This window comes from Hemitrygon akajei, chromosome 13 (genome assembly GCF_048418815.1).
Source record: "Hemitrygon akajei chromosome 13, sHemAka1.3, whole genome shotgun sequence".
NCBI lineage: Eukaryota > Metazoa > Chordata > Chondrichthyes > Myliobatiformes > Dasyatidae > Hemitrygon > Hemitrygon akajei.
In genome coordinates this window covers 65,757,831-65,783,952 of record NC_133136.1, presented here as the reverse complement: position 1 = coordinate 65,783,952, position 26,122 = coordinate 65,757,831, and the positions used below count along the sequence as shown (strand labels likewise).

The 26,122-nt window shown below is 41.0% G+C and overlaps 1 protein-coding gene across 5 annotated transcripts in view; it reads left to right on the top strand.

Annotated features, from left to right (window-relative positions):
- The window catches only part of LOC140737958 (TBC1 domain family member 1-like), a 245,980-nt gene that overhangs the window by 59,954 nt on the left and 159,904 nt on the right, over positions 1-26,122 (top strand). The window contains exon 1 of one of the 5 annotated variants that reach the window (XM_073064849.1): positions 1,176-1,388. The exons of the other annotated variants lie outside the window; for them this stretch is intronic. Within the exon in view, the coding sequence (XP_072920950.1) occupies positions 1,323-1,388 (66 nt within the window). The 5' untranslated portion in view covers positions 1,176-1,322. Of the gene's footprint in view, positions 1-1,175; positions 1,389-26,122 lie in introns of those variants that run through there. 5 annotated transcript variants of the gene reach the window in all.

The following is a 26,122-nucleotide window of genomic DNA, read 5'->3' as shown; positions in this document are numbered from 1 at the left end:
CCATTGATCGGCCAATACATGGCAAGTGGGATAGAAAAAGGCGCTGGATTCACAATGCGCTCCAATAAAGGATCGCAAAACTGAAACACTAACTCTGATTTCTTTCCTCAGATGCTGCTTTACCAGCCGAGTGTTTGCAGCTTGTGCTTAGTTTTTTTTACTTCAGATTTCAAGCATTTACAGTTTTTTTTTATTTCCCAGGGTTCACAACACTTGGATGCTTCATATATTCTTACTTGGGCATTGAGATATCTTTAATAACTGTTCGAACATGCGTTAGTGATTTCTGGCATTTCATTCAGCACAAGCAGGATTGGATGGGCCCGGTTGTAGAGGAAGTTGGAAGGAAAAGCGGAATCCAAGCTGGTTTCATGCCTCTTTTGTACTGCAGTTCAGGAAAGCAACACTGAACCATTGAACAATGAATGTCGATTGTTTGTTCTTTTCCACAGATGCTGTCTGAACTGCTGAGTTCCTCCTGCCTTGTGTGCCTGTTGCTGTGACCTTAAATGAAGGTAGTGAATATTGAACTAACAGCAGTGTCTGGTACATTAATGAAATCACTAACACATGGTCAATCAGTTATTAAAAACATTTCAATGCCTATGTAAGAATACTTTAACCTATTTAAGTCATACCTTGTTCAAAAGATGGTACTTACAGTTGAGTGCAGCATCTTCCTTGATGACCAGGCAGACTTGAAAATTCTGAGCATTATTATCAGGCAATTTTCGTTTATCCAACGGGTTTTCCCGTCTCCCACTCATGGATTTTTCTGACTCAATGATATTTGATATTACAAGAAAGACACTGGAAAAACATTCTGGGTATAGCTAAGTCTTTGACGAAATGCAATTCAACAAACAGCACTGGCAGCCAGTTCCACCACACCTGCCACTTTTTCCGTTAAAGTCACTGGAGGAGAAATCTGTTTGCAGTGCAAACTACTGTTCGTAAATTTAGATTTCACACACTAGTGAAAAAATTTATATTGCAGTACATAACATCTTCAGAAACTTGTTTGGATTTACTGGGTTTTTTTTCCCGTTTGGGAGGCTCGGGAAATACTTTTAAGAAACGTATATCCAGCATTGAAAGAGTTAAGAAGAGAGCCAGGCAGTTAAGCCGAATGCCGAATACACAGTCAAATAGGAAGTTGCAGTTGAGTGGCTGCATTGTGTTGCTTGGAATTATCAGAAAATTGCCTCAGGTTAGGGGTCAGTAAGAATGTCATTTGATTACACGAGACTGCTGGGTGTGATCCCACTGAGTGAGAGTTCATTCGGAGGCTTGGAGCAACTTGCGTTTGCTGGAGGTCGGAAATGAAAGCAAGGTTACAGAGACTGAACTTTCTCAAGTTGGATGTTGGAAATGTGAAAGAAATCAAGGTAATCAAACGTTGTTAACTTGGGTTCAGCACGAACGGCTGAAATTGCATTCTTGATCATTGTGAAGCAGTGGGAGTACCGAGTCACTTTTAAGAGATTTTTGCCTAATTCCCTCTGCAACCAGCAACGTGTCTTGCAACTGTGCATTGCATTGAAACAAAGGGAAGCCGGACCCTGTGCTTCACTGGTGAAGTTCCAGAAGTTAAAACATAGTTTTCGAATAGTTCAGTAAAATTTGTGTGAAGTTGTAACTACTGAGGAATTGTTGCTGACGCCAGAGGATGCTGTGGCCTTATACTGTATATATATGTGTGTGTGTGTGTGTGTGTGTGTGTACATATAATATAGATACATAGGATGCAATTGGTAATATTGTAGAAAAATGGACGAATCTGTTGTTGCAACATTTGTTGGCTATGTACATTCTGAGGTTAGTTGATACAATTTATTACGTTATTTTATTTTGGTTGTCACTGGATCTACAATTTGTGATTTTATTGCAGAATTTTTGTGAGTTACCTTTGGTTCACGTGTAAAGATATTATTGCCTAGGCTGATGTACACGCATTTTAAATTTCACACTTGATGTGTACAGTACTGTATTTTGTTACCCTGGCAAGTTATAGATAGAGTTAGCTTTCCACTCTACATAGCAGATTGCTTGAATTATGGGTCATTTACTGTTTAAATAGGGAGCTAATGTGTTACTGTTTCAGGCTGAACCCTTCTTAGAACACCTCTCCAATCACCTTCTACACTTTAAATTTTGACCGGGTGATTTATTTTTAAATCATTAGCTGTGCACTGCTGATCCAGTTGCCAAAACCCTATCCTTTGGAAATTATCATATTCTCCCTTTTTATTCTCATTTTACGAAATTTCTTAACCACTTTTTTGACAAACACCAGAAGACCACAAAACGAAGGAGCAGAATTAGGCCATTCAGTCCAAGTCCGTTCTGCCATTTCATCAGGGCTTACCCTGGATTCCATTCAACCCCATGTACCTGCGCTCTCACCATACCCTTTGATGCCCTGACCAATCTGTCAACTTCTTCTTTGAATATACCCACTGACTTGGCCTCCACCGCAGTCTGTGATTCTGCATTCCACAGATTCACCACTCTTTGGCTAAAAAAAATTCTCCTTGCTTCTGTTCTAAAAGGTGTCCCTTCAATTTTGAGGCTGTGCCCTCTAGTTCTGAATACCTCCACCAGAGGAAACATCCTCTCCACTTCCACCTTATCTAGTCCTTTTAACATTCAGTTGGTTTCAGTGAGATCCTCAAGCATTCTTCTAAATTCCGGTGAGTACAGGCCCAAAGTTGTTAAACGGTCCTCGTATGTTAACCCCTTCATTCCCGGAAATCATCCTCATGAACCTCCTCTGGAGTCTCTCCAATTGCAACACATCCTTTCTGAGATATGGGGCCCAAAATTGATGACAATACTCCAAGCGCAGCCTGACTAATGTATTATAAAGCTTCAACATTTACCTCAGAGGATTCAGCATTATCTCCTTGTTGTTATATTCTATTCCTCTTGAAATAAATGCCAACATTGCATTTGCCTTCTTTACCACTGACTCAACCTTTGAATTAACCCTATAGGAGTCTTGCACCTCTGATGTTTGAACCTTCTCCCCATTTAGATAATCATCTGCACTATCGTTCCTTTTAACTAAATGCATTATCATACATTTCTCAATATTGTATTCCATCTGCCACTTTTTTTGCCCACTCTTCCAATTTGTTTAAGTCCTGCTGCAATCGCATTGCTTCCTTATCACTACCTACCCCTCCACCTATCTTTGTATCCTCCGCAAACTTTGCCACAAAGCCATCAATTCCATTATCTAAATCATTGACAAACAATGTGAAAAGTAGCGGTCCCAATACTGACCCCTGAGGAACACAATTAGTCACTGGCGGCGAACTAGAAAAGGCCCCCTTTATTCCCACTCACAGCCTCCTGTCTGTCAGCCATCCGTCTGTCCATGCCAGTATCTTTCCTGTAACACAATGGGATTTTATCATGCTAAGACCTCAAATGCCTTCTGAAAATCTAAGTAAATGACATCCCCTCCCTCTGATATGTCCATCCTCCTTGTTACTTTCTCAAAGAACTTCTAACAGGTTTTTCAGTCAAGATTTCCTTTTATAGAAACCATGCTGACTTCAACTTACTTTATCATTAGTCTCCAAGTACCCTGAAACCTTGTCCTTAATAATAGAAGCCACCTCATAGGCATTCAGCAAATTCCCTCTCTTGCGATCTGACGCCAGCCTGATTTTACCCAATCCCCTTGCATATTGAAGTCCTCCATTACAATTGTGACATTATCCTTATTGCACGCCCTTTCCAGCTTCCTTTGCAATTTCAACCCCATTGTCTTGACCCTATGTCCCCGCTTTCTAAAGATGTAATTCCATCTCTTACCAACAGAGCAACACCACTTTCTGCCTGGCCTTTTGAGACAAAGTGAAGCTTTTGATGTTAAACTCCAATTGTGACCTTTTAGCCATGACTCAGTGATGCCCATAACATCATACCGACCAATCTCTAATTGTGCCATGAGTTCGTCCACCTTATTCCAAATACTACGCGCCATTTAAGTATAGCACCTTCAGTCCTGCAGTCTTTGGCCTTTTGAGTTTTGCCTCTGTGGTACAATTTAATTCTCTACTCTGTCTGCATTTGTACCCAATCACTCGCATTATACCCATCATCTACTTGTAAACCTGCTGGCTCATTTTCAGCTCTATTATACTAGTTCCCATCGCCCTGCCATATTAATTTAAACCACTCCCAACAGCTCTAGTAAATCTGCCCACAAAAATATTGGTCCTCTGATTCAAGTGCAACCTGTCCTTTTGTACAGGTCACGCCTGCCCCAGAAGACATCTCAATTATCCAGAAATCTGAATCCCTGTCCCCTGCTCTAATTCTTCAGTCACGCATTAATCTGTCACCTCATTCTATTCCTATCCTCAGTGTCGCGTGGCACAGGCAGTAATCCCGAGATTACTACCCTGAGGTCCTGCTTCTCAGCTTCCTTCCTAACTCCCTCCTTTCTGTTTTCTCCCTTATGTCGATAGAACCAATATGCACCGTGACCTCTGGTTGCTCACCCTCCCTTTTCATGATATTGTGGATGCGTTCAGAAACATCACGGAACCTGGCACCAGAAGGCCAAACTACCATCTGTGATTCTTTTTCACGTCCACAGAATCACCCATCTGTTCCCCTGACTATAGAATCCCCTATAACTGCTTCCATCCTCTTCATGCAAGCACGAGGAAATCTGCAGATGCTGGAAATTCAAACAACACACACAAAATGCTGGTGGAACACAGCAGGCCAGGCAGCATCTATAGGGAGAAGTGCTGTCGACGTTTCGGGCCGAGACCCTTCGTCAGGACCCTCCTGACGAAGGGTCTCGGCCCGAACCGTTGACTGTACCTCTTCCGATAGATGCTGCCTGTCCTGCTGCATTCCACTGGCATTTTGTGTGTGTCTCATCTTTTTCAGTTTCCTGCACTTCTGAGCCATAGGGTTAGACTCTGTGCCAGGGGCACGGCCACTGTTGCTTCCCCCAGGTAGGTCATTTCCCCCCCCCACCCCAACAGTACTCAAAATGGAGTACCTATTGTTGAGGGGGATGGCCACAGGGGGTACTCTCCCCTATTTGATCTTCTCCTTTCTCTCTCCTGACAGTCACCCAATTATCTGTCTCCTGTAGCTTTGGGGTAACTTCCACCCTCTAGTTCCTGTCTCTCACCACTTCACTTTTCCTAACAGAGGCTTTATTTTTTAGTTGTAACATCTCCTTAGTGGCTTGGAATCGTTTGATTTGCATTTGATGGCTTGCTATTTTGCTTTGGTATAGGTATGAATTAAATGTAAGTGAAGGTGGATTTGGATTAATCTCTTCATTCTATATACTATTTACTTGGCCTCCTGTTGTCATATTTTCAATTCTTATTTGATTTCCAGCATGTGCATTTCACTGCTTTTTCTCATGTACTCTGCGCTTGACCATTTCTTGCTCCGTGGACAGTCTCTGATTGTGTGGGTTTGGACGTGGCTGTAAGTCTCTTTCATTGATCGGATGAGTCCGCTGGTCATTTATGAAGTAGCCACTCCTAATGACACTGGAAGCAATCTGGTTACTTTTCTGCTGATGTCAATGAATCTGATCAGGTACAATTGATTGTGAGCTAATGTCCTCTTCTCGTCTAATTTAACTGCCTTTTTTCAATTGCTTGCAAGAAGAATGTAAGAGTACTTGTGTGTTCATGTGGCAGAAAATTATGTGACGTTGCTGTTATGGAGAATGGCCCATTCGGACAGCAGTCTGTGTATTCTTTGGCCCAAGCAGCCCAGGCAGTTGTTCCAAGTGTACAACACAAAATGCTGGAGGGACTCAGCAGGCCAGGCAGCGTCTATGGAAAAAAGTACAGTCTCAGTGTGAAATGTCGACTACTCTTTTCCATAGATGCTCCCTGGGCTGCTGGATTTCTCCAGTATTTTATGTTGTGTAGCTTGGATTTCCAGCATCTGCAGATTTTCTCTTGTTTGTTCCAAGTGTATCTCAGTTTCCTGTTCATTGGTGTCACCTGTTTGAAACTTCTGCACAAGCAAGTTCTCATACATATGGGACAGAACATGTATGTGCATATACCTTTTGGAACAAAAGTTTAAAACAGAAAACTTCACACATCTTAAACGATTCTTTTCTCCAGGCGGTTAATCTGATCATTCTAGTTATACCCCTTCCCCCATCTATTGTCTCGGTCACTGCACTGCTCTGTAAACACTTAAAACCACTTGTGATAATGCTGTTTACATTTTAAATACAAGCTGGAATTCATGTACATTTTTTTTCCATATCCATACTTCAAAACATTATTTTTGTATATTTCTTTATGATTGTTGAATGTTTTTTTCTGGTTGCATGTCGTGCCAACACGCCACAGAACATCCCTAATACCTGTAAATGTACATGGTGATTAAAGTTGGTCCTTGGATTGTTATCCCATTTCTTTAACTTACAAGCAAAAGTACTAATTTCAGTTTGTGCAGTATTTGCAAGCTGGACAATTCACAATTCTAAGTGATTAAATCAGTGGCTTACAAGAAAGGGCTCCTGGATCTATATATTTTCGAATCTTTGAGTTTTGAAGATGGCTGTGGTGCAGATAACTCTGTTCAAGTCCTTCAGTACACAGGTCTGTCCTGCAGACTGGAAGGTGCCAAATTCAATACCTGCCTTGTCATACATTCATAGGGTGGGAGTCACAAAAACAGGCCCTTTGGCTTATGCAGCCCATTCTGACTATTCGCCACCCATGTACAATAATTCCTTTTTTTAAAAATTCTTGCACTTTCTGACCATTAATTCCCAGATTCCACCCCTGGTTTACAAGTGGCAAAATCACCCAAAAATTAACCTACCAACCCATGTGCATCCAGGTGAGATCTCAGACTGACTGCAGGTATATCCATTTCTGGTTGCCTAGAAACTGGAGATCATTCTTTGGATGAGTCCTTATTGATTTCTTCAATCAATAGTCTGGGTCCCAAGAACAATAAAGACACATTGCCATGGTGCTCCATGGAGCTCTGTAGGAAACTCACAAAGCTTTTGCACATTATTTATGTCAGCGATGAAATTCAGATACAGCATCTGTTAATGTAATTGGGATCTGAATGATCTCATCAGACCTCATTTAAATGGTATTTTCCCATCCCCGAGCACTCCAAGACTGCAGTAAGCAGCATTATTTAATGTGGCATCTGGTGTGAAGGCAATGTGAATATAGTAGGTAATATTTGACCATCTTTTTATCCAAGATCCTCTGCTGCTAGAATTGGGGGACCAAGATTAAATTTTAAAATTGTAGGATGAGGTAAACCAATGTGTGGTTCTTGACAGGAAAGTCAGGAAATTTTGACAAACTCTCATTTCCTGCGCTGCAGTGTTGCTGGCCATTGTTTTAATGTTCTTGCCGTGAACTTCTTTTTCCAGCCCTCTACATTTGTAGTCTCCCATTTTCTTTTAACATGAAGTGCTCCCACTGTACGACTGTAAGTTGTTACAGACTTTTGTTGCTCTGGACGGAGGCAAAAATGCATTGTGAATGAAGAGTTTACTTCAGGTCATTGATAGGCAACAGAAATTCTCTGAGGTCATTGGATTTTGTAGTAAAGATTTCTTTACAGTGGGGAAACATACTGTGAAATCCAGCAGTTGAGAATAAAGAAATGGTGATTTAAGGCTGTTGAAGGATATTTTTATCATTAAATAATGGATAGTGATTTTCAATGCACTACATTGAAATGTATTTGATTAGAGGCAGTAGGTTGAATTCCTGTTGATATTTGGTACCTAAAGCTAAAGAACTGTGGATGCGATATGAATAATCTAAATTTAATATCACAGTAGTAGACTGATTAGTCACGCGCTAAAAATGCTGGAAATTAGAAGCTAAAAGAAGTTCTGGAAATATTCAGCAGGAGAGAAAGCATCTGCGAGGAAACAATGAAGTATAATTAACGTTCCCACAGACCCTTCACGTGAAAAATTTAACTTTGTTTCTTTTTCCCTAAATGCTGGACCAAATACTGAGTGTTCTGAGCACTACCTGAATTTTTATTCCTACTGTGGATTGTATGTGGCTTCCAGGTACAGTGCAAACTACAAAGTTGGGAACTGCGTACAATAAGGGCAACTTGATCATTAAAAGGGATTTTACCTGTAGACTGAGCAAATCAAATCATTGGTGTTGGTGTGGAGGGTGAATTCAGACAGTGTAAAAAGGATGGTTCTCCAGTATGTTGAAAAACTAATGGAGCTGGAATAAAACCAGCGGAGGTTTGAGATGCTCCCTGTCCCGCTGAGTGTCTGTGGAGGGAAATGGAGTTAAATTGTCAGGTAGATGACTTAATCGTAGGAAAGTGAGCAAACAAGCAGTACGTTGACAAAAGGGGACTGAGCAGAGGAAAGTAAAGGAGTCCCTCTGATCTGCTGGAGACAAAAATTGTCTAGGTGACATGCCTGCTCTTGGCACTATTAGCTGATCGATCTGGAGGAGTGTAAATGAGGGAGAAGGAATCCGTCATTTGAATGAGGGAGACAGAAGAAAATGGGAGGAGGGGGGAATACGCTGATCACACTGTTGCTAAGAAAATAAGAATACAGACAAGGCTCATAGATCAGGTGGCTCTCCAGCTGTGTGTGTGTGTGTATGTGTCTATTAATTATTGATATTACTTAAGATTTCCATTATCTGTTTGGCTTGGTATAATAGTAGAGAAGAAAGGGATGATTGATTTTATTTTTAAGGAGCTTTTTAAAGTGAAATATGATGGATTGTTTGTAAGTTTGAGTTCATATATAAAGCAAGGTCTTAATTATTAAACAAACTATGACAGGAGGAGGCAAAATTGGTTCAAGTGGATTGGGCAACTGCACTGAAAGATTGAACAGTAGCCAACATTTACAGAATTAATACAGAGTTTACAGTAAATGCCTATTCCATTTGATGATATGAAGCTCAACAGGATATGTGGGCTAACAAGATATATTAGATCAAAGTACCGGTAAGTGGATGGCTTGCCAAAGTAAAAGACCAGTAAGCTGGAGGATTTGGGGGGAAAAAATAAGATTTGGTAATGGAGAATTGTGACATTTATAAGGAAAACTTTATGTAAAAACAAACTGTAAAGAGTTTTATGGAGATGAGAAATGGAAAAAAATGAGCAAAAATTGATGTTTTTCTCTTTTAGATTGAAGGGGAAATTATACTGGAGAAAAAGGTAGTGACAGAGAAATTAAACATACTTTGATCTGTATTCATAGAGGAAAATGCAATTTAAAAAATTCTTAACATTGCTGGGTCCAGTAGATCTGGAGTGATTGAGGTGGTGAAAGAAATTAGTACAGGTTGAGTATCCGATATCCAAAAATCCAAAATCTGAAAACCTCCAAACTCCAGAAGTTTTTGAGCACTTGTGTGACGTCACAAATGTAAATTACACAAGGTGTTGGTGAGATTTCCAGGTGATACACAGATCTCTCGTATGTAATGAACAGAAGTTCACAAAAAAATAAAAAATCATTGCATAAAGGGAAAAATGAAGATTTTGATCGTGCATTTAAAGAGTGGATTCGTCAGCATCAAAGTGAACACAAGATGCTTAATGGTATGCTGATTATGAAACAAACAAGTAACTATCACACGAACTGTGAATTGAAGGTAATTGTGAATATTCTGCAGGCTGGTTGCAGAAATTGATGAAAGGGCAAGGCATCACATTTTTGAAGAATTTAAAACTTAAAGGATGAATTGTCTGCTGATCACAAAGCAGCAGAAAAATTTGATGAGTTTGCAAAGTTGTCATCAATAAAAATCTTGACACCAAAACAAATCTACAATGCTGATTGGCCTTTATACCTTGCATAAAAACTTTTTTTTTGAAAGTAAATGACAACTACAGTGTAACCCACACAATATGCTAGAGGAACACAGCAGGTCAGGCAGCATCCATGGAAATGAATAAACAGTTGACGCTTCAGACTGCAACTTCTTCAGGGCTGGAAAGGAAGTGGGAAAATGACAATAAAAAGATGGGAGGGGACTGTAACCTTTTAATCAAAACACAGCATCATATGTGAATACTGAAAGACTACTGTTGTTTATTGTAGTTGAACAGCTGATTCGGGTACTTTCCTGATGGTTCAGTGCTGCTTTTCTTACCCTGTACACATTATATTTTTGTGATATTAATGGTATGGAATGATGAGCAAGTGTAAGACAAACACTGCCTACCGGCAGCACAAAAATTCAGAGTAGGAAATTATGATGATCCCAAGCTATCTGATTATGTATTCCAAGATCCAAAACACTACAGCCCCAAGCTTTTCAGATAAGAGGCTCACAACCTGTAGTAGGAAATTTTGGAACAATTAATGGGTCTGAAAGCCAATAAATCCACAGTTTTGAAAGAAATTGGCTTTGCAGATAATGCATGTAATAGTTATCTTTCCAAATGTAAATTCTTTAACTAATTCCAGGTTCTTTCTCACAAATTGGAAGGTCACAAATATAACTCCACAAAATAAGAAAGCTGTGAGGAAATGTGGAACTACAGATCTGCCACAGATTGAAGGGGAAAACACTAGAACTTATGATAAATCAAGATAGCAGATCAATTTGAAAATACCATGATAGGAAAAAGTTAACAGGGCTTTATGAAGAAGGGATTTTGTCTAATGAATCTGAGGACGTATCTAGTACAGTATATACTGAGAAACCAATGGATGTAGTGGATTTGACTTTCAGAAGACCAAACACAGTTTGCAGCATGTGGGATTGAATGGACAGAAAGCAGAGAGTAGAACTACAGGCCACGTTTGGATTGGGAGGCTGTGAACAGCGGAGTGTCACAAGAACTCCAACTCTTCCCTGGTCATATCAGTGATTTAAAGATTTTTTTTTGAATGTGAGAATGAAGGGTGATGTCTTCAGGTTCATTGATGCTAAAAGCTCGGTGTAAGTGTAGTTTGCAATAAGGATGCAGATAGGCTTCTGGGAGGCATAGACAGGCTAAGTGAGTGGGTGAAGGCACAACAGATGGTGAGGTAAAATGTAAGGGACCAGTTTTGGTAATAAGAGTATTTTTTCTTAAATTATAAGCGATTGAAAAGTGTTAGAATTCTGAAGAACATTGGTGCCTTTGCATGTAAAATCACTAAGTTAATGAGCAGAGCCAAATGATATGTTGAAATTTATTTGTTTTAATTCTTGTACTCCAGTACTCTTGTAATGAAGGTGCCTTACTGTAATCATGTATGGTCCTGTAGAGGCAGTACCTGACATATTGGACGAGGGTTGAGTCTTTCTCTACTCAAAAAGGTTTATACTTGTGATGGATGGAGCAAATCCAATAAAAGTTCACCAGATTGATTCCAGTGATATGAGGTACAAAGAAAACCAAACAGCAACTGTACTTAAGAAGAATGAGAGCTGATCTTATTAAACCATTCTAAATTACTGTGCTGCATGAAAGAATAGATGCAGGAGAAGATGTTTTCCCTGTCTGAATTGCTTAGCATCAGAAATCACAGCATAAAACTTAAGGACCAGCCATTCAGGATGTAGATGAGAAGATATTCGTTTACTCAGTTACGTGATCTTTGGCATTCTATACCCAAGGGGCTTGAGGAGGCTCAGTCTTCCAAACTGAATTGATTTTTTTGTACGTTAAGGGAATCAAGTGATTATTGGCTTAGTCAGTCTTCTGCACTATATCTGTTAGAAAAAGGCTTACTGCCCTGTACAAACAGGCAGACTAATGGGGTTTTGTACAGTGAGTCTTTCTGCCTTTTGAGATCTTGTTAGCAAAGTAACTTCATCCATGAGTGATTATTCCTTCTCTTAATCTCCTGATGGCCTCCCAAATAATCCTATCTCAAAAAAAATACTGTTTTTGTTTTTCTTGCAAATTGTTATTTTTAACTAATCCGGTAGATGTGATGAAAGAAAGTGTTTTATACATAGAATAATATAGTGCTTGAACAGGCCTTTCAGCCCACAATATTTGTGCCAACCATGAAGCTGATTTATACTAATTATATCTACCTATAAGTTGTCTCTATCCTGAATGTTGTCCTAAGTCCCTCCTTAACTGTTGGTATTGAATCTGTTTCCACCACCTCCCCTGGCAGGATGTTCCAGGAACCTACCACCCTCTGTGTATGTTTAAAAATAACATGATTTGTCTCCCAAATCCCTTTAAGCCTTCCCTCTCTCATTATAAAGCTATACTGGCTAGTATTTGGCATTATCACCTGGGAAGATGGTTTTGACTTTATTGATTTTATTTATGTTCAGTGGATGCCAGTTAATTGGGACAGCCGCTTATTTGGGACAACTCTTAAAAAGCAGCAATTAATCAAGAAAATAGCCACGGTTCCCTTTGTTTATCTGGGGGACTACACCATTGAATTGGGATCGGACTCCATTGGTGAACAGTTTCTAACTAACCTCAGTCACATATACCGGTACTTGTGTGGCCATTACATTACACTGTGGTTAGAGTGAAGAGTTTTTAAAATAGTATCAGGTACATATGTTCGTATTCAAAAAGCAATGTTTTTTTTTTTGTCACTGACTTGGCGAGAAAAAAGTAGTAAGATAATTCAGAATGGTTTTGCTCACTGAGGTTTTGAGCATTCAGGCTTGGAGATGTCAGAAATAGCCAGGAGTGAAAATGAAATGATTTCACTACTTGGACAAGTTAGGAGCTACAAAGAGTTTGAGGTATCCATAATCATCTTGAAAGTTAGAATGAAAATGAAGATTTAGAGGATGCAATTGTTGACAGCATTGGATGAAGGATTGAGGTGTCTGTGCTGATTTACAGTCAATCAAAAGAACATGGTAGTGTACACTGGATGAATTCTTCCATTGATGTCTATTAGGAACTAATATGCAGATTTCTAGTACTGTAGTATTGATGGTGCTCCAATTTATTCTGTATTTGATTTAAATATGTAACTTGATACTCAGTTAAGCAACAGTTTATGTTTTTTGTATACCTTTTCAACTTTTTCCATGAAACTGGCTAATTGGGGCAGCTGCTTAATGGGGCCAAGATGTATGGGTCCGGGTGTGTCCCAATCAACAGGAATCCAACCACTATACTTCTCACGGGTCACCACCTGGCTTCCAATGTTCTATCATCTCGTGCAGGAGCTCCCATTTTTTAAGCCATGGACCCCAATCATTAACCGAGGGGTCTGCAGACCTTAGGTTGGGAACCCCTGATCCATTGATTTCAAAGTGGGCAATATTGTCCCCTCTTCCTCCCCCCCCCCCCCACGATAATGAACATTTCAAAGGAATTGGTAAAGATAAAGGGGCTAGGGGTGCACTCGATAGCAACTGGGGCATCTAAGCGATTGCAGACTTAATTTAAGAAGTGAATTACTTTTTATAATCAGTTGACCCTCGGTACCTCAAAATTGATTCGAATGATCACCTTATTTCTTGCTAGATAGACATTCTGATAGACTTGCAGCGCCTTATAGACGCTGAAAAGCGATGTGACACCTCTGTATTTGGCATATCATGAGAAATCTGGGCTGAAGAACTCGTGTTATTTCTGGGCCCACATATTATTGGCATTCACTACTATAGCTAGTACGATTCTCATACACCTATCAAACAGTGACACAGTTCCTGTGAATTAGAGTATGGTGTTCAGTGGGGTAAAGTTCAGAATCTGCTGTTTTGAATGGTTTTGACTGCATTTCTCTTGTCCATTGTCCAGCTGATGTATCGTTGCCCCAATTTATGTATGTTCAGGCAGAGTCAGGTTTTGCCTGAGCTATGATGATGTCATAGCTTTCCCCGTAATTGATCACAGCGCTTGAGGTTGGATTTAAACAACAGGCGATTTACCATTATCATTACATAAAGAAAAGGGCAGGAGCAAACTAAATGGAAAAAATGTAAAAATTCTAGTGGAAGTATCTGAAATATCAATTTTAAACCAGCACTAAGTAATCAAACAGCAGCCAGTATTCCTGATGTGTGAAACAAGTTTTTTTTCCCGAATGAGGCAATTACGCCTTCCAGGTTCCTTGAACATTTGAAGAGAACACACTGATAAAGCAAGCAAGAATCTGAATTGTGATCAATCACTTCGTGAGCGCTTTCAGAAACAGAAAACACTTCAAAGCGTATTTGTCAGCGCATCCCAGAAAAACAGTGATGGTTTGCATGTTTATATAACAATTTATCGCTCACTGCTAAGTCTGCAAAGCCCCATGTAGAGAAGAACTGATTCTGCCAGCATTAGAAGAGCTTCTCAGTACAGTTTTGCATAAGTCACCAGACCAAATAATTGAATGAATTATTCAGGGTAGGGGGTTGTAATTGTCACTTTTTTCTGCGAATGAGGGGGTTGGGGATAGTTTCTTTTTCATGTGAGGCAGACTCGATGGACTCCACTCCAGTCAAGATGGCACCAGCCAGCAACGATTCCTCAAGCAACATCTTTCAAATAGCAAATCTCTCCAATTATTTCACTTTTTCTACATCTTCGGCTTGTTCTTTTTGTTTTGCTTGTGTTTTGGAAACTGTTCGATCCTGTGACATACAGTTTAGAACTCAGTCGGATGATCCAGCGCTCTGCTGTGTCCGGAGAGCTCCCTAGTGGAGATAAGAGATGAGGGGCCAAAAAAGACCGAGAACACGAGCTGACTTGTGGAAAAGACCGGAGTCAAGGCACTGCGTCAACAACGACTCCATCTTGAAGAGGTGAGGAAGATTGAAGCATCGAGGTGAACGTGGAGGGGGTCAGCTATGGCTCCCAATGGAGGCTACCGGGGCGATAACAGTCAGCAGCTGGACCGGCGAGTTCGGACCCGGGTCATCGGTCACTTTTTACGGAATGACTGATGTCATGCAGCCACTCTCCTCGTATGCAGATGGAAAGATGTTTCAGATACTTTGAGATGTATGGTTTTTTTTGTGTGTAAGAGGAGGGGCGGGGGTTTTGATGCTATTGTCACTGTTCTTCTCTGGGAGTAACAGGATGGGGATTGTAATTGTCACTTTTCTCTGCGAATGAGGGGGTTGGGGGTCATTGTTTTTTTTTCCATGTGAGGCACACTCGATGGACTGAGTGGCTGAATTCTGCTCAGTCCATTATGGTCTTACGGGATTGTTATTGTCACTGTTGTTTTCTGTGGGGGAGGAGTGGAGGATTTCATGTGAATATCATTTCTTGCTTGTGCGTGCGTGTGTGTGCGATTTCTCTGAATTTCATGGCCATCTGGAGAAAACAAATATCAGAGTTGTATGTGCACACTTTGACAATAAAATGAACCTCTGACCTTTGAACCCAGTGACAGCTCCATCCAAAGCTGACAAGGTTAAATGTCAGAGAATTTGGAAGACACATTGTGCAGCATACTTAGAACAACAGAATTTGCTCTGCAGTTGGATACGTCAATTTTTCCAGGCAATGAGTCTCCACTCTTTATCTTTGCTTCATAAAAGATGAAAGCACAGTTCAAGAGTAATTATATGCAAGGGGACTAGAAACAGATACAAAGGGGGAACCATTATTTCATGTTGTTGAGCAATTTTTCAGGGAAGGGCATTCCTCTCACCAACGCTCTGCTTGTGCAACACCTTTCCCATCACCTGGTCTCACTTACCTCACGCCTGCTTATACTCCTTCCCCTCCCCCATCTTCTTATTATGCCTCCTGCTCCCTTCCGTTGCAGTCCTGATGAAGGGTCTTGGCTCGAAACGTCAACTGTTTGTTCCCCTCTATAGATGCTGCCTGACTTGCTGAGTTTCTCTAGCATTTTGTGTGTGTTGCTCAGACTTTGATCCATGGGTCATCCTGCTGAACATCTTCTTTGCCTCCTCCGAATCTTTCTCATCTTTTCTGCCATGTGGCTTCTGGAATTGTGCACAATGCTCCAAATGTGGCCTTTTCTACTGTAGCAATGTGACTTCACAACCTTTATACTCAACACCCTGACTGATTTAGGTACATATGCCACACGGCCTCTTTATTACTTTGTGCTTTGGGGAGCTGTTGACCTGTACCCCAAGAATCCTCTGTATGTCAATGCTTCTAAGTATCCTGTCATGTACAATATACTATTATTTTGCATTTTACCCCCCCCCCCCCGCCCAAATTGCAACACCTCCCAACTGTCCAGGTTGAAATTCCATTTCCCACACACGTTGCCAACTGATCTGCATCCTGATGTATCCTTAGACAAGCCACCTCTTAGTTCTGCCAAACTTTCATGATCACTTTAATTTCATGTCTTTGAAAACAAAAGATGAAGAGGCTGTGTGTAATAACTTGATGAAAGATTGCTTGGAGGCTCAATTGGCTCCTATTATCTGAGTGTGGAGCAGGGGATGAGGAGATTACATTTCTTTTATATTCACAGACTTCCAATTATATTGGTTTTGGAGATAATCATGTTTAATTTATTAAACTGGTTTGCATAGAAAGAGATTGAGGCATGGATTTTTTTAACTGCTCTGGAGTTCATTTAGACTCTTAAGTGGATTGCTTTTGCCGTCAATTGGCATCTGGATTTTTGTTAATCCAGTCAACCAGCTCCATTGAGAGAAGCGAGAAGGCTTTGCTTCTGTGGATGTCTTTCTGTGAAGCACAGGCCTGTAGGAGGGGGAGGGTGCCCTTCCTGAGCATAGTGGGTGAATATGGGTGTATGTCCCTAATTGCACGTTAATTATATATTGTTGTACTGTTCTTGTGGGGGTTTTCACCTACCGTGACGTGCCTGTGATAGTTATCAAGTGGGAAGTTGGGTAGGGCTGAAATTAACTGGTGTGTAGCAGGTTCAGCCATTCCATGAAGCATCGGGCTGGACCACAGCAAACAATCTTGTCTCTGTGTCCTCTTTTCTATCATCACACTGGATAACAAAACTGAAAACTGCTTTAACTACTCTTGCATCTGACAAGAAGGAAGAAGGGGGCTCTTTGCTCAACATTTTGCTGCCTGAGAGTAGGTCAGTCAGCACGACAGGTCTTTATTTGGTGTTGTGCTACCTTCTCTCTTTCGCTCCACCAGTACAGCTTGGCTTTCCATTAAATTCTGCTTCTGCTTCCACCCCAGCCGAGTTTTCAAAACTGTTGCAAATCTCATCGTCCCTTCTGCCTGGCACCTTGTTTGCAGCAACCCATTCATCACCAAACTCCTTCAAATCCCTGTCTGTCCAGGGTTGAATCTCTCTAAGCAGATTTACGCTCCCTCTTTTTAAAATAAAACACTGAACTGAGCAAAGGTAGCCATCCAGCACACAGTGTATTGTTTCACTGTGGTCACTTGGCATTTTCAATACACCACTGTTATTTAATTTTTAAAAAAAATTATTATTATTGATGATGCTAACCTTGCCCAAAGTAATTTGTTCATTGTGCATCTGACTGGAGTTGCCCTTCCCTTTTCTTCCTGCTAACTTCTGTTCCTTTACTACATGTTGGCTTCTCCAGTTGCATCTTCGAAGGTAATCAGATTTGATAGGGTGACCCTGCTTCCCCACACCAGTACCGCTAACCCCATACAGCCCACTCTCATCGAGGTGCTTATCCAGCAACCTGGTCTAGATGAGCCACGGTTAAACATTGGGAGATTAGACTGCTGCTTCTTGCAGCTGCCACAGACTCCAGATTAACGATATTAGCCTTCTTGTCTATATGCCACGTGTGCATCAAAACACGGAGTGAAATATGTCATTTGCGCGAACGACCAGCACAGTCCAGGCGTTGTGCCAGGGCAGCCCCGATTGTTGGCATGCTTCTGGCTTCAAAATGGCATCTCTGCAGCTCATTAACCCTGACCGTACGCCTTTGGAACGAGGAAAGAGCATCCAAAGGAGTCCCATGTGGTCTGGGGAGAACGCACAATCTCCTTACAAACAGCAGTGGGAATTGCTGGCACTGTAAAGCATTGCACTAACCGCTGTTCTACTGTCCTGCCCCATTTCTTCATCAGCGGTTTCAATCCTCTGGTGGATTACTGTCCACTCTGTACCTGATTCATTCAAAAGCCATTCTGAACTCTCCACTGTTTGCATCTCCACTTCAGTCCAACCACAGCTTTATCACTCCCAGACTCTGCTGTAATCGGACTGAACTCCCAGTCTTCATACGCCATAAACTTTAGTCCATCTAATCCTTGCTGTTTAAACAGTTCCATGTCATTTAATTCCCAGCTGTCACCACTGTGTTTTCTACTTCCCAGTCTAAAATTGCATGAGATAGAATTTCCTCATGCTTTATTTGAACCTCCTACACCCCTGTGGTCCATTTGGAGCTCTGCATTCCACTAACTCCTGTTTCCTGTGTATCAAACATTCCACTGTTGTATCCCAGATCTCCCCTCAAACCTCTCCAACTCCTTCCACTTTTCACTTGGATACCCCTTCAGTCTACCTTTACACCCCTACCTTGGTTGTTGGTCTTTCTCAGTATAGTTCTCTGGATAAACTTGATTTATCCTTGAAAAGTAATTGATGCTAAGTAGAGACATACATATTGCTTATTTCTAGTGAGTCACAATATTAAAGCAGCAAAGAGGCAATCATCCTAGACCACGATCATCATTCATTGTAGGTGTACACCTTTATCATCTGTTAATTATATGATTAAATGAGTATTATGGTGGTTCCCTCCTTGCACACAGCATTCACTCTGCACATTTGACAGAGCTTAGGTAGCCATTCGGGTGCCATTTATCTGAGCATTTCCTTCTCTACCCCGATTTTCTTTCTGAAACCTTCTATTGTGTACTGTAGAATAGAATGTGACTCATTGACAGGTGAGGGATTGTAAAGCTCCAGACAAATAGATCTGCAGTTGAGATCATTTTATATTTGAAGGGTGTAAATACAGAACTCCTCCCTTTTAGCAGGGAGACGAGCTACTTAATGCAGTTTAGGTAATGGATGGGAAAAGTTTGAGGGCAAGAAAGACAATGTCTTGTGTCTGTAGTGTAGAGGATGAGCAGCTTGCTGCCTGAATGAATGGTGGAAGCCAAAACTTGGACTGTACTTAGGGTAGTGCCCAGTTGAATGTTTCTAACCCATGACTCTTGGGCCCATGGGCTGCAAAATGGATTTTTTTGCCAAAATGTTTGTTGATTAATTAAAAATTAGAAAGTATCTGTGATTGAAAACTTACTTTTTGCTAATAATAACCCTGCCATAAAGCTGGTAATGGTCTACAAAGCCGGTTCAAGATTGGTCACTGAGTGGGGGGAAAGAAGTTTCTGTCACGTATTGTGGAAATACAGTAACAATTTTCTGTCAGAATACTGCTTGCGGAAAAAGCTTCTCAAACATTTAACAAGATCCAATGGAAAGTTCCTGCCTTTTCCCACCCTATTTTGAAGCAGCCATCCAAGTTTTTTTTTAAAATTAAATGATTGTACTGAGATATTTATCAGGAAAACGTCTCAAAATAGCTCAATTGGCATAGCTTTATTGAAAACATTCGTTCTGCAGTCTTTCATTTCCAATTTTAGCTGGAGAGTTGTTAGAACATGATGCGAGAATTCCACAGATTCTCAATTCGCTGGCTGAAGAAATTTAAAATTCACGAAGCTCAAAGTTCCAAATTAGTTTATTATAAAATACATATATGTTGCCATATGCTATCTTGAGATTCATTTTCTTACAGGCATTTACAGGAAAAGATAAAAACAATGGCTTTCACGAGAAACTAGATATAAATGAAGACTGACAAACAGCAATGTGTAAAGGAAGTCAAACTGTGCAAATGAAAACAATACTGGCGATATAAGGCGTAAAAAGTCCGTGGAAGTGAGACTGTAGTTTGTGGTATTAGTCCAGAGTACTGATGAATGATGTTATCCACACCGGTTCAGGAGCCTGATGGTTGTAGGGTGATAACTGTTCTTGACGCTAGTGGTATGGGACCTAATACTTCTGTACCTCCTACCAGATGGTAGTAGTGAAAACGCAAGGAGTTTTGATGGAGGTCTTTGATGATGGGTGCTGCTTTCTTGTACCTATGCTCCATGTAAGTGTACACAGACCTTTGCTTGTAATGGACTGGGCTTGCATCCACCACTTTCTGTAGCCTTTTAGTTCCTTCCTGGGCATTGCTGTTTCCTTACCAGACTATGACGTAACTAGTTAGGATAATCTTCATTGTGCATCTATAAAAGTTTGTCAAAGGTTTTGGTGACATGCCAAATCTATGTACATTTTTACAAATTCAGGTTCAATTCCTGCTGCTGTCTGTTAGGAGTTTATACGTTCTCCCCTTGACTACGCGAATCTCTTCCAGGTACTCCGGTTTTCTCCCACATTCTAAAGATGTGCCGGTTAGCATGGGTGTAATTGGGCAGTGCAGACTCATTGGGCTGGATAGGTCTGTCACCATGCTGTATCTCTGAGCTAAAGTAAAAGACAAATTAAAGCAGAATCAAACATGAGAAAATATGCAGATGCTGGAAATCCAAAGAAACACACACAAAATGCTGGAGGAGCTCAGCAGACCGAGATCCTTTATCAGGACGGAGTCCCTCTGTGATTCCCTGGTCCATTTGTTCCTCTCTACTAATTTGCCTCTTGGCAGAAGTGACAGAAATGCTACACCTGCCCATTCACCTCCATTCATAGCTCCAAACTGTCCTTCCAGGTGAGGCAACACTTCACCTGTAAATCTTTTGGGGGGATTGTCTACTGTGTCTGGTGCTCATGTTCTGGCCTCCTACATTGTTCAAACCCTACATAAATCAGGGGACCATTTCGTCAAACACCTCTACTCTAGCTGCAAAAAGCAGAATTTCCCAGTGGCCAACCATTTTAATTCCTGTCCCCATTCCCGTTCCGACACGTTGGTTCAAGGCCTCCTCTTCTGCCATGATGAGGCCACCCTCAGGATGGAGGAGCAGCACCTCTTATTCTGACTGGGTAGCCTCCAACATAATGCCATGAATAATCGATTTCTCCAACTTCCGATAATTTTTTCTTCCCTCTTCTTCAGATCCCCACTCTCTCCTCTTAACTCTTCTGTCTATCATCTCTCCTTGGTGACCCTTCTATTTCCCTTTCTCCCATCGTCCATTCTCCTGTCCTTTCAGATTCCTTCTACACCAGTCCTTTACCTTCTCCACCTATCACCACCCAGCTTCTTACTTCATTCCCCCCTGCCCCTTCACCACCTGGCTTCACCTATCACCTTCTAGCTTGCCCTCCTCCCCCCCCCCCATCCCCCACCTTTTTAATCTGGCATTTTCTCCCTTCCTTTCTACTCCTGATGAAGGGCCTGGGACTGAATCAGGACTGTTTGTTTATTTTCATAGATGCTGCCTGGCCTGCTGAGTTCCTCCAGTATTTTGTGTGTTGTTCTGGATTTCCGACGTCTGTAGAATCTTGTGTTTATTGTTTATTTCCCTTATTAGTTCTGCACCTTTGTACTTCACTTCCAGTGGTTATGATTTATCAGGCTATTCTGTGGCCACTTTTCATTGGCTCTGACCCAAGACTACAGGTAGCATTACCTCATTGTTGTACTCCCAAAGAGAAAATGCCTCTGACGTCACTCCTTTGCTCTTTTCCCCCCTGAATCAGGCCATTTCAAACCAGTTACTTCCAGTTCAAATCAGACACTGGGCTCAGGCTACTGCAATTCATGGACTCGGGCTATTCTCATAAACCTGCGTTGATTCTTCTACGTTATCAAAGGGTATCAAGCAAATAACTTCTGTTATTTCTTTGGCGTTTGATGTTGCTGTGTTTGCCGAGCTTGGCAATTAGCATGCAGACGTTTTATCACCAGTTGAGGTGACGACATCAGTGTACAGTTGTTGGAGTTTCTCTCTGGGAGTGCTCATATTTATGTAGGCCCCCGTTCGCTTGTCTCAGTCCTGATTGGCTGTCCCTTTAGTTGACCTTTGAATTCTATTGGCCCGCATTTCTTTGGCTCTTAGAGGCTCGCTGATGGCGTCTATTTTGACATGTTTGTTTACAAGGTTATCAGAAGAGAACCATCCTTCTAAAAATTCTCATGCCTGCTTCGAGCTTGCCTGCATCAGACCTCTGCAGTGTCCCAGATAAAGTGGTGTTCAACTCGGTCTTCATGTACTGAGATCAGTGACAGAGGGTCATGTCTCTGTACTGCCAGTTTTATGTTCCTGTAAATAAGTTAAGAGTTTACGCCTGTCTGGCAAACATAGTTCTTGTTGCAGTCTCTACAGATGATTCTGTGCACCATCAAATGCCTCAACCCGAACTACCAATATTCACCACCATCTGAAACTTATTGTTTATAAATTATATCTGATTTAGCAGAATATAGATAGGGCCTTTGTTTTATCCTCATTTGATCACTTCAATTCAGAAGGCATTATTTCAGAAAACCATTTCATAAAATGGTGATCACTGTCTCGACAATCAGACAAGAAGGCTCTACAATGGTAGTCAAAACTGCTCAACACATCCTACCTGGCATCAAAGTCATGTATACAGATAGATGCTGGAAAAAAAGTTATCAGTATTATGAAAGATCCCACCCACCTTTCTCATGGACTGGTTGTCCCACTCCCATCAAGGAGGAGGGTGTGTAACATCCATGCCAGGACCACTGGACTCAGACGGTAACCTTCCCCAAACAGGAAGATGATCAACCCACCCACAAACCCACCCCAGCAGCACTGCATTATTATTTCCAATCAGGGACACCTTGTGTACAGACACTCCTGTATCTAGCGTCACTTTTTATACTGGAAAAAATCTATTGCAATCTTTTTTCTGCATTTAGCTATCTTATACTGTGAACAAAGTCATCAGAGAGACACAGCTGGTAGATACAAATCATAAAAGTCTTTATTGGGGACACACATGCTGGCAACCTTTGGAGTCCGGAGAGGGAGAGGGAGAGAGGGAGAGAGAGAGAGAGAGACCCAACGTTACAGCATATTTTTATATGTTAAAGAACAAAGGCAACAGGACAATTTCCATAGTTACATTGCCCTCATAATGCTTCCTTTCAGTTTTATGCAATTTTTCATTACGCCTCGATCTTCCCACCAACACACCTATAATGAGTGCTAATTACTTTTGTCTCTGAGTCGTCTTCGTGCAGTTGGATGTTGTTTACATTCATGCATACACAGACATCTCAAGTCCATTTGATGTTTCCTGTTCCGAGCTGCATTTGAAATTTAATCTACAATCCTTATTCAGATTTGGAGGTTGGTTGCTATATGCCATAACTCCAGAATACACCCTAATAATGTATCTATTGTTTTTTTAAAATTGTGTTCTTTATCTTATTGTGCTTTTTGTGCTGTATCAGATTTGGAGTAACAATTATTGTGTTTTCCTTTACACTTGCGTACTGGAAATGACATTAACCAATCTTGAATCTTGAAAACACCAGGCTGTGCTTCTTTCACCACACGGCAAAGCTTTCAGCTTCTATACTGTCTTTAATTCAATCTTCTTACACTATTTGCTGGTCGGGGCAAATTATTTTGTTCCTTGAACCAATAATTACACTGCGAAAACCTGAAAATGGCTTTAGTCTAACCACTTGTCTCATTTCCTTCCCATCAGAACTTTATCTCATCCCTGCCACAAGAAAAATCGCTGACAAAATACACATAAATACAAAAAGGTTCCCTTTAAATAAAAACAAATTCCAAGTCAATAAATTTATTAACAAAGTACATATGTAGTAAATATCATTTGATACAACTTGCATCAAAGCCAAATGGACAGTACGTTTTCAAAAATGTAAATTAACAATTGCTTCATGGATATCAGATTCCACACAGTGTCATTGGATACCACATTAATGCAGCAAACAAAAATGTAGTCATAACATCATCAAACACAAGATCTGAGGGAAAACCTCAATGTTTGAATTGAAATATATAAAATTATTTGGGTTGGGATGGGGGCAATTAAAATTAGATGAAGGGAAATGTCTCCCTTTCTTATTCTGTCTTACCTTTCCATTAAAAGCAGTACTGCATCTGCAGAGAGCCACGAGACACTTTCCTGACTTCCCATTTTTCTAACCAGGACTCTCTGTTGTTCAGTGAGAACCCTTGTGGCCTGTTAGCCAGGAGATGCTGAAAAGCTTGAGCAAAACATACTAATACTGTAAGAGCTCAGTAGGTCAGGCAACATTTATGGAGGAAATAAACAGTTGATGTTTCAGACCAAGTCCCTTCATCAGGAAGAGTTACGAGACCCCCAGTCACTGCAGCAGTCCATTGCAATCACCACAGCTGCAATCCTTAAATAGTGAATTCTTCTTAGATTCCCGGAGCTGCTAAGCATCTACTTAACTCCGATCGCAAATATTTGCCCTATAGTTTTGCTCTTTGCTCACATTTTGTAAAGTAAGAAAGGCTATTTACCTACTCATTACGTAAGGCAGAACATCATTCATTATTGTATTTTATTCAGTGTTACAAAATCTCTAAATCTAATACAGGGAGCCTGTAATTCTAATACATCGCATTGTTTACTTTTGCCCATAAACATCTGTTTAGTGTCAAAATTCATATCTTAGATACTTCTCTGATGTAACTCCATCGCGCTCTGGTCCTCCCATGGCTGCTGTTGTTCCAGAACCCATCATGCACCTGTGAAAATTGGATCTCTTGCCTGAGTAAGACTCCTGCTTTTAGCTGCTCCTTACTTTCCTGTTCTTATTCCTGCTAGGGTCAATAAAAATTCTCCCATCACAATTAGGTTACCAAGTTATTGATCCTGGTACCTCGATGCAAAAGATCCCATTCCTTCTAATACAATCCCAGAGCTACTGAGCTCTAGACATCTGGAATATCAACTATTGATTGGTCAGATCCAGTGAGAGGGAAGAGAAGGGCGAAGGAGGTAATTGAAAAGATAGGACATTGACAAAGATGGTGGACTGAAAGAGGCAGTTAGGGAAGGGGTGGTAGGGAGGCAAAATGAGGGAGTGACTCAAGGGAGATTAACAGTGAAAGAGAGAAATGGAGGAAAAGTTGTTGACAAGATTATGTGAGGTCAGAATGCATCTGTACATACTGAGTGTGTGCAAATGTACAGTACGTGTCTATTGATGTGTGTGTGCACACTGTGTTCATGCAGTAGAGCCTACTCTAATGGTTTAGACCTTCTTGACATTGGGCCAAGAACTCACTCTGCCTGATCCGTGTGGTAGTTAATGTACAAAGGACAGCCACCTTAAAAGGAAAGGTGCATGAGCACGTTCCACCGCACAGATCTGAAGCTGTGAGGGGCAGGCATCATCTTGCCTCCACTGCTCTCTTACCTAATTGCAATCTTCGGAGTGGTGCCTCAGAAATGCGGCGTCCATTATTAAGGACCCCTGTCACCCAGGACGTGCCCTGTTCTCATTGTTACCGTTAGGAAGGAGATACAGAAGCTTGAAGCCACATGCTCAAATGATTCAGGAACAGCCGCTTTCACTCTGCCACATGATTCCTAAAAGGACGTTGAACCCATGATCACTACCTCACTTTTTAAAAAAAATATATATTGTTTGTGTTTTTACTATACTAATCTATTTAATATACATATATATGCTTACTGTAATAGATTTACTCGATAATTCTGATTCTCCAGTGGGATGCCATTCCGCTGAGCAAGAAGAGAATTCATTGTACAAATATGTAATAATAATCAAGGTCACAGGCTTGCGATGTCTATAGAAGCAGATTCAGTCTGAACTGAATATACTGGGAATATAACGTTCCTGGAATACTATGTAATAAAACACTCTTTGACTAAATTATAACAGATTGATTGCCTTGATGATTAGGCCGTACATTTGCTGACAATGAAACAATGTCATCCCCCCCACCCCCCCAGTAAAGTGATCAGTTCTAGTGCACTGCCATCTCTTACCCATGGCAAGTGATAGAGATACTTTCCTGGATATCACAAGTTACTGATCCATTTTCATAAGTGAATGTTGCTAGACTGAACAGCTGCAGTTAGTTCAACTGAGCCTAATCCTGAATTTAACCAAAAATCATGTTTTTTTTTCTGTGAGTCACAGACTAGTAATAAGAATCACAAACCTTGTCCTAGTATTGGGTACTAGGATCCTGAAACCTTCCCAATTTCTGAAAAGTCCTCCACACAACATCAGCCTCCCACTCAACCACTCCA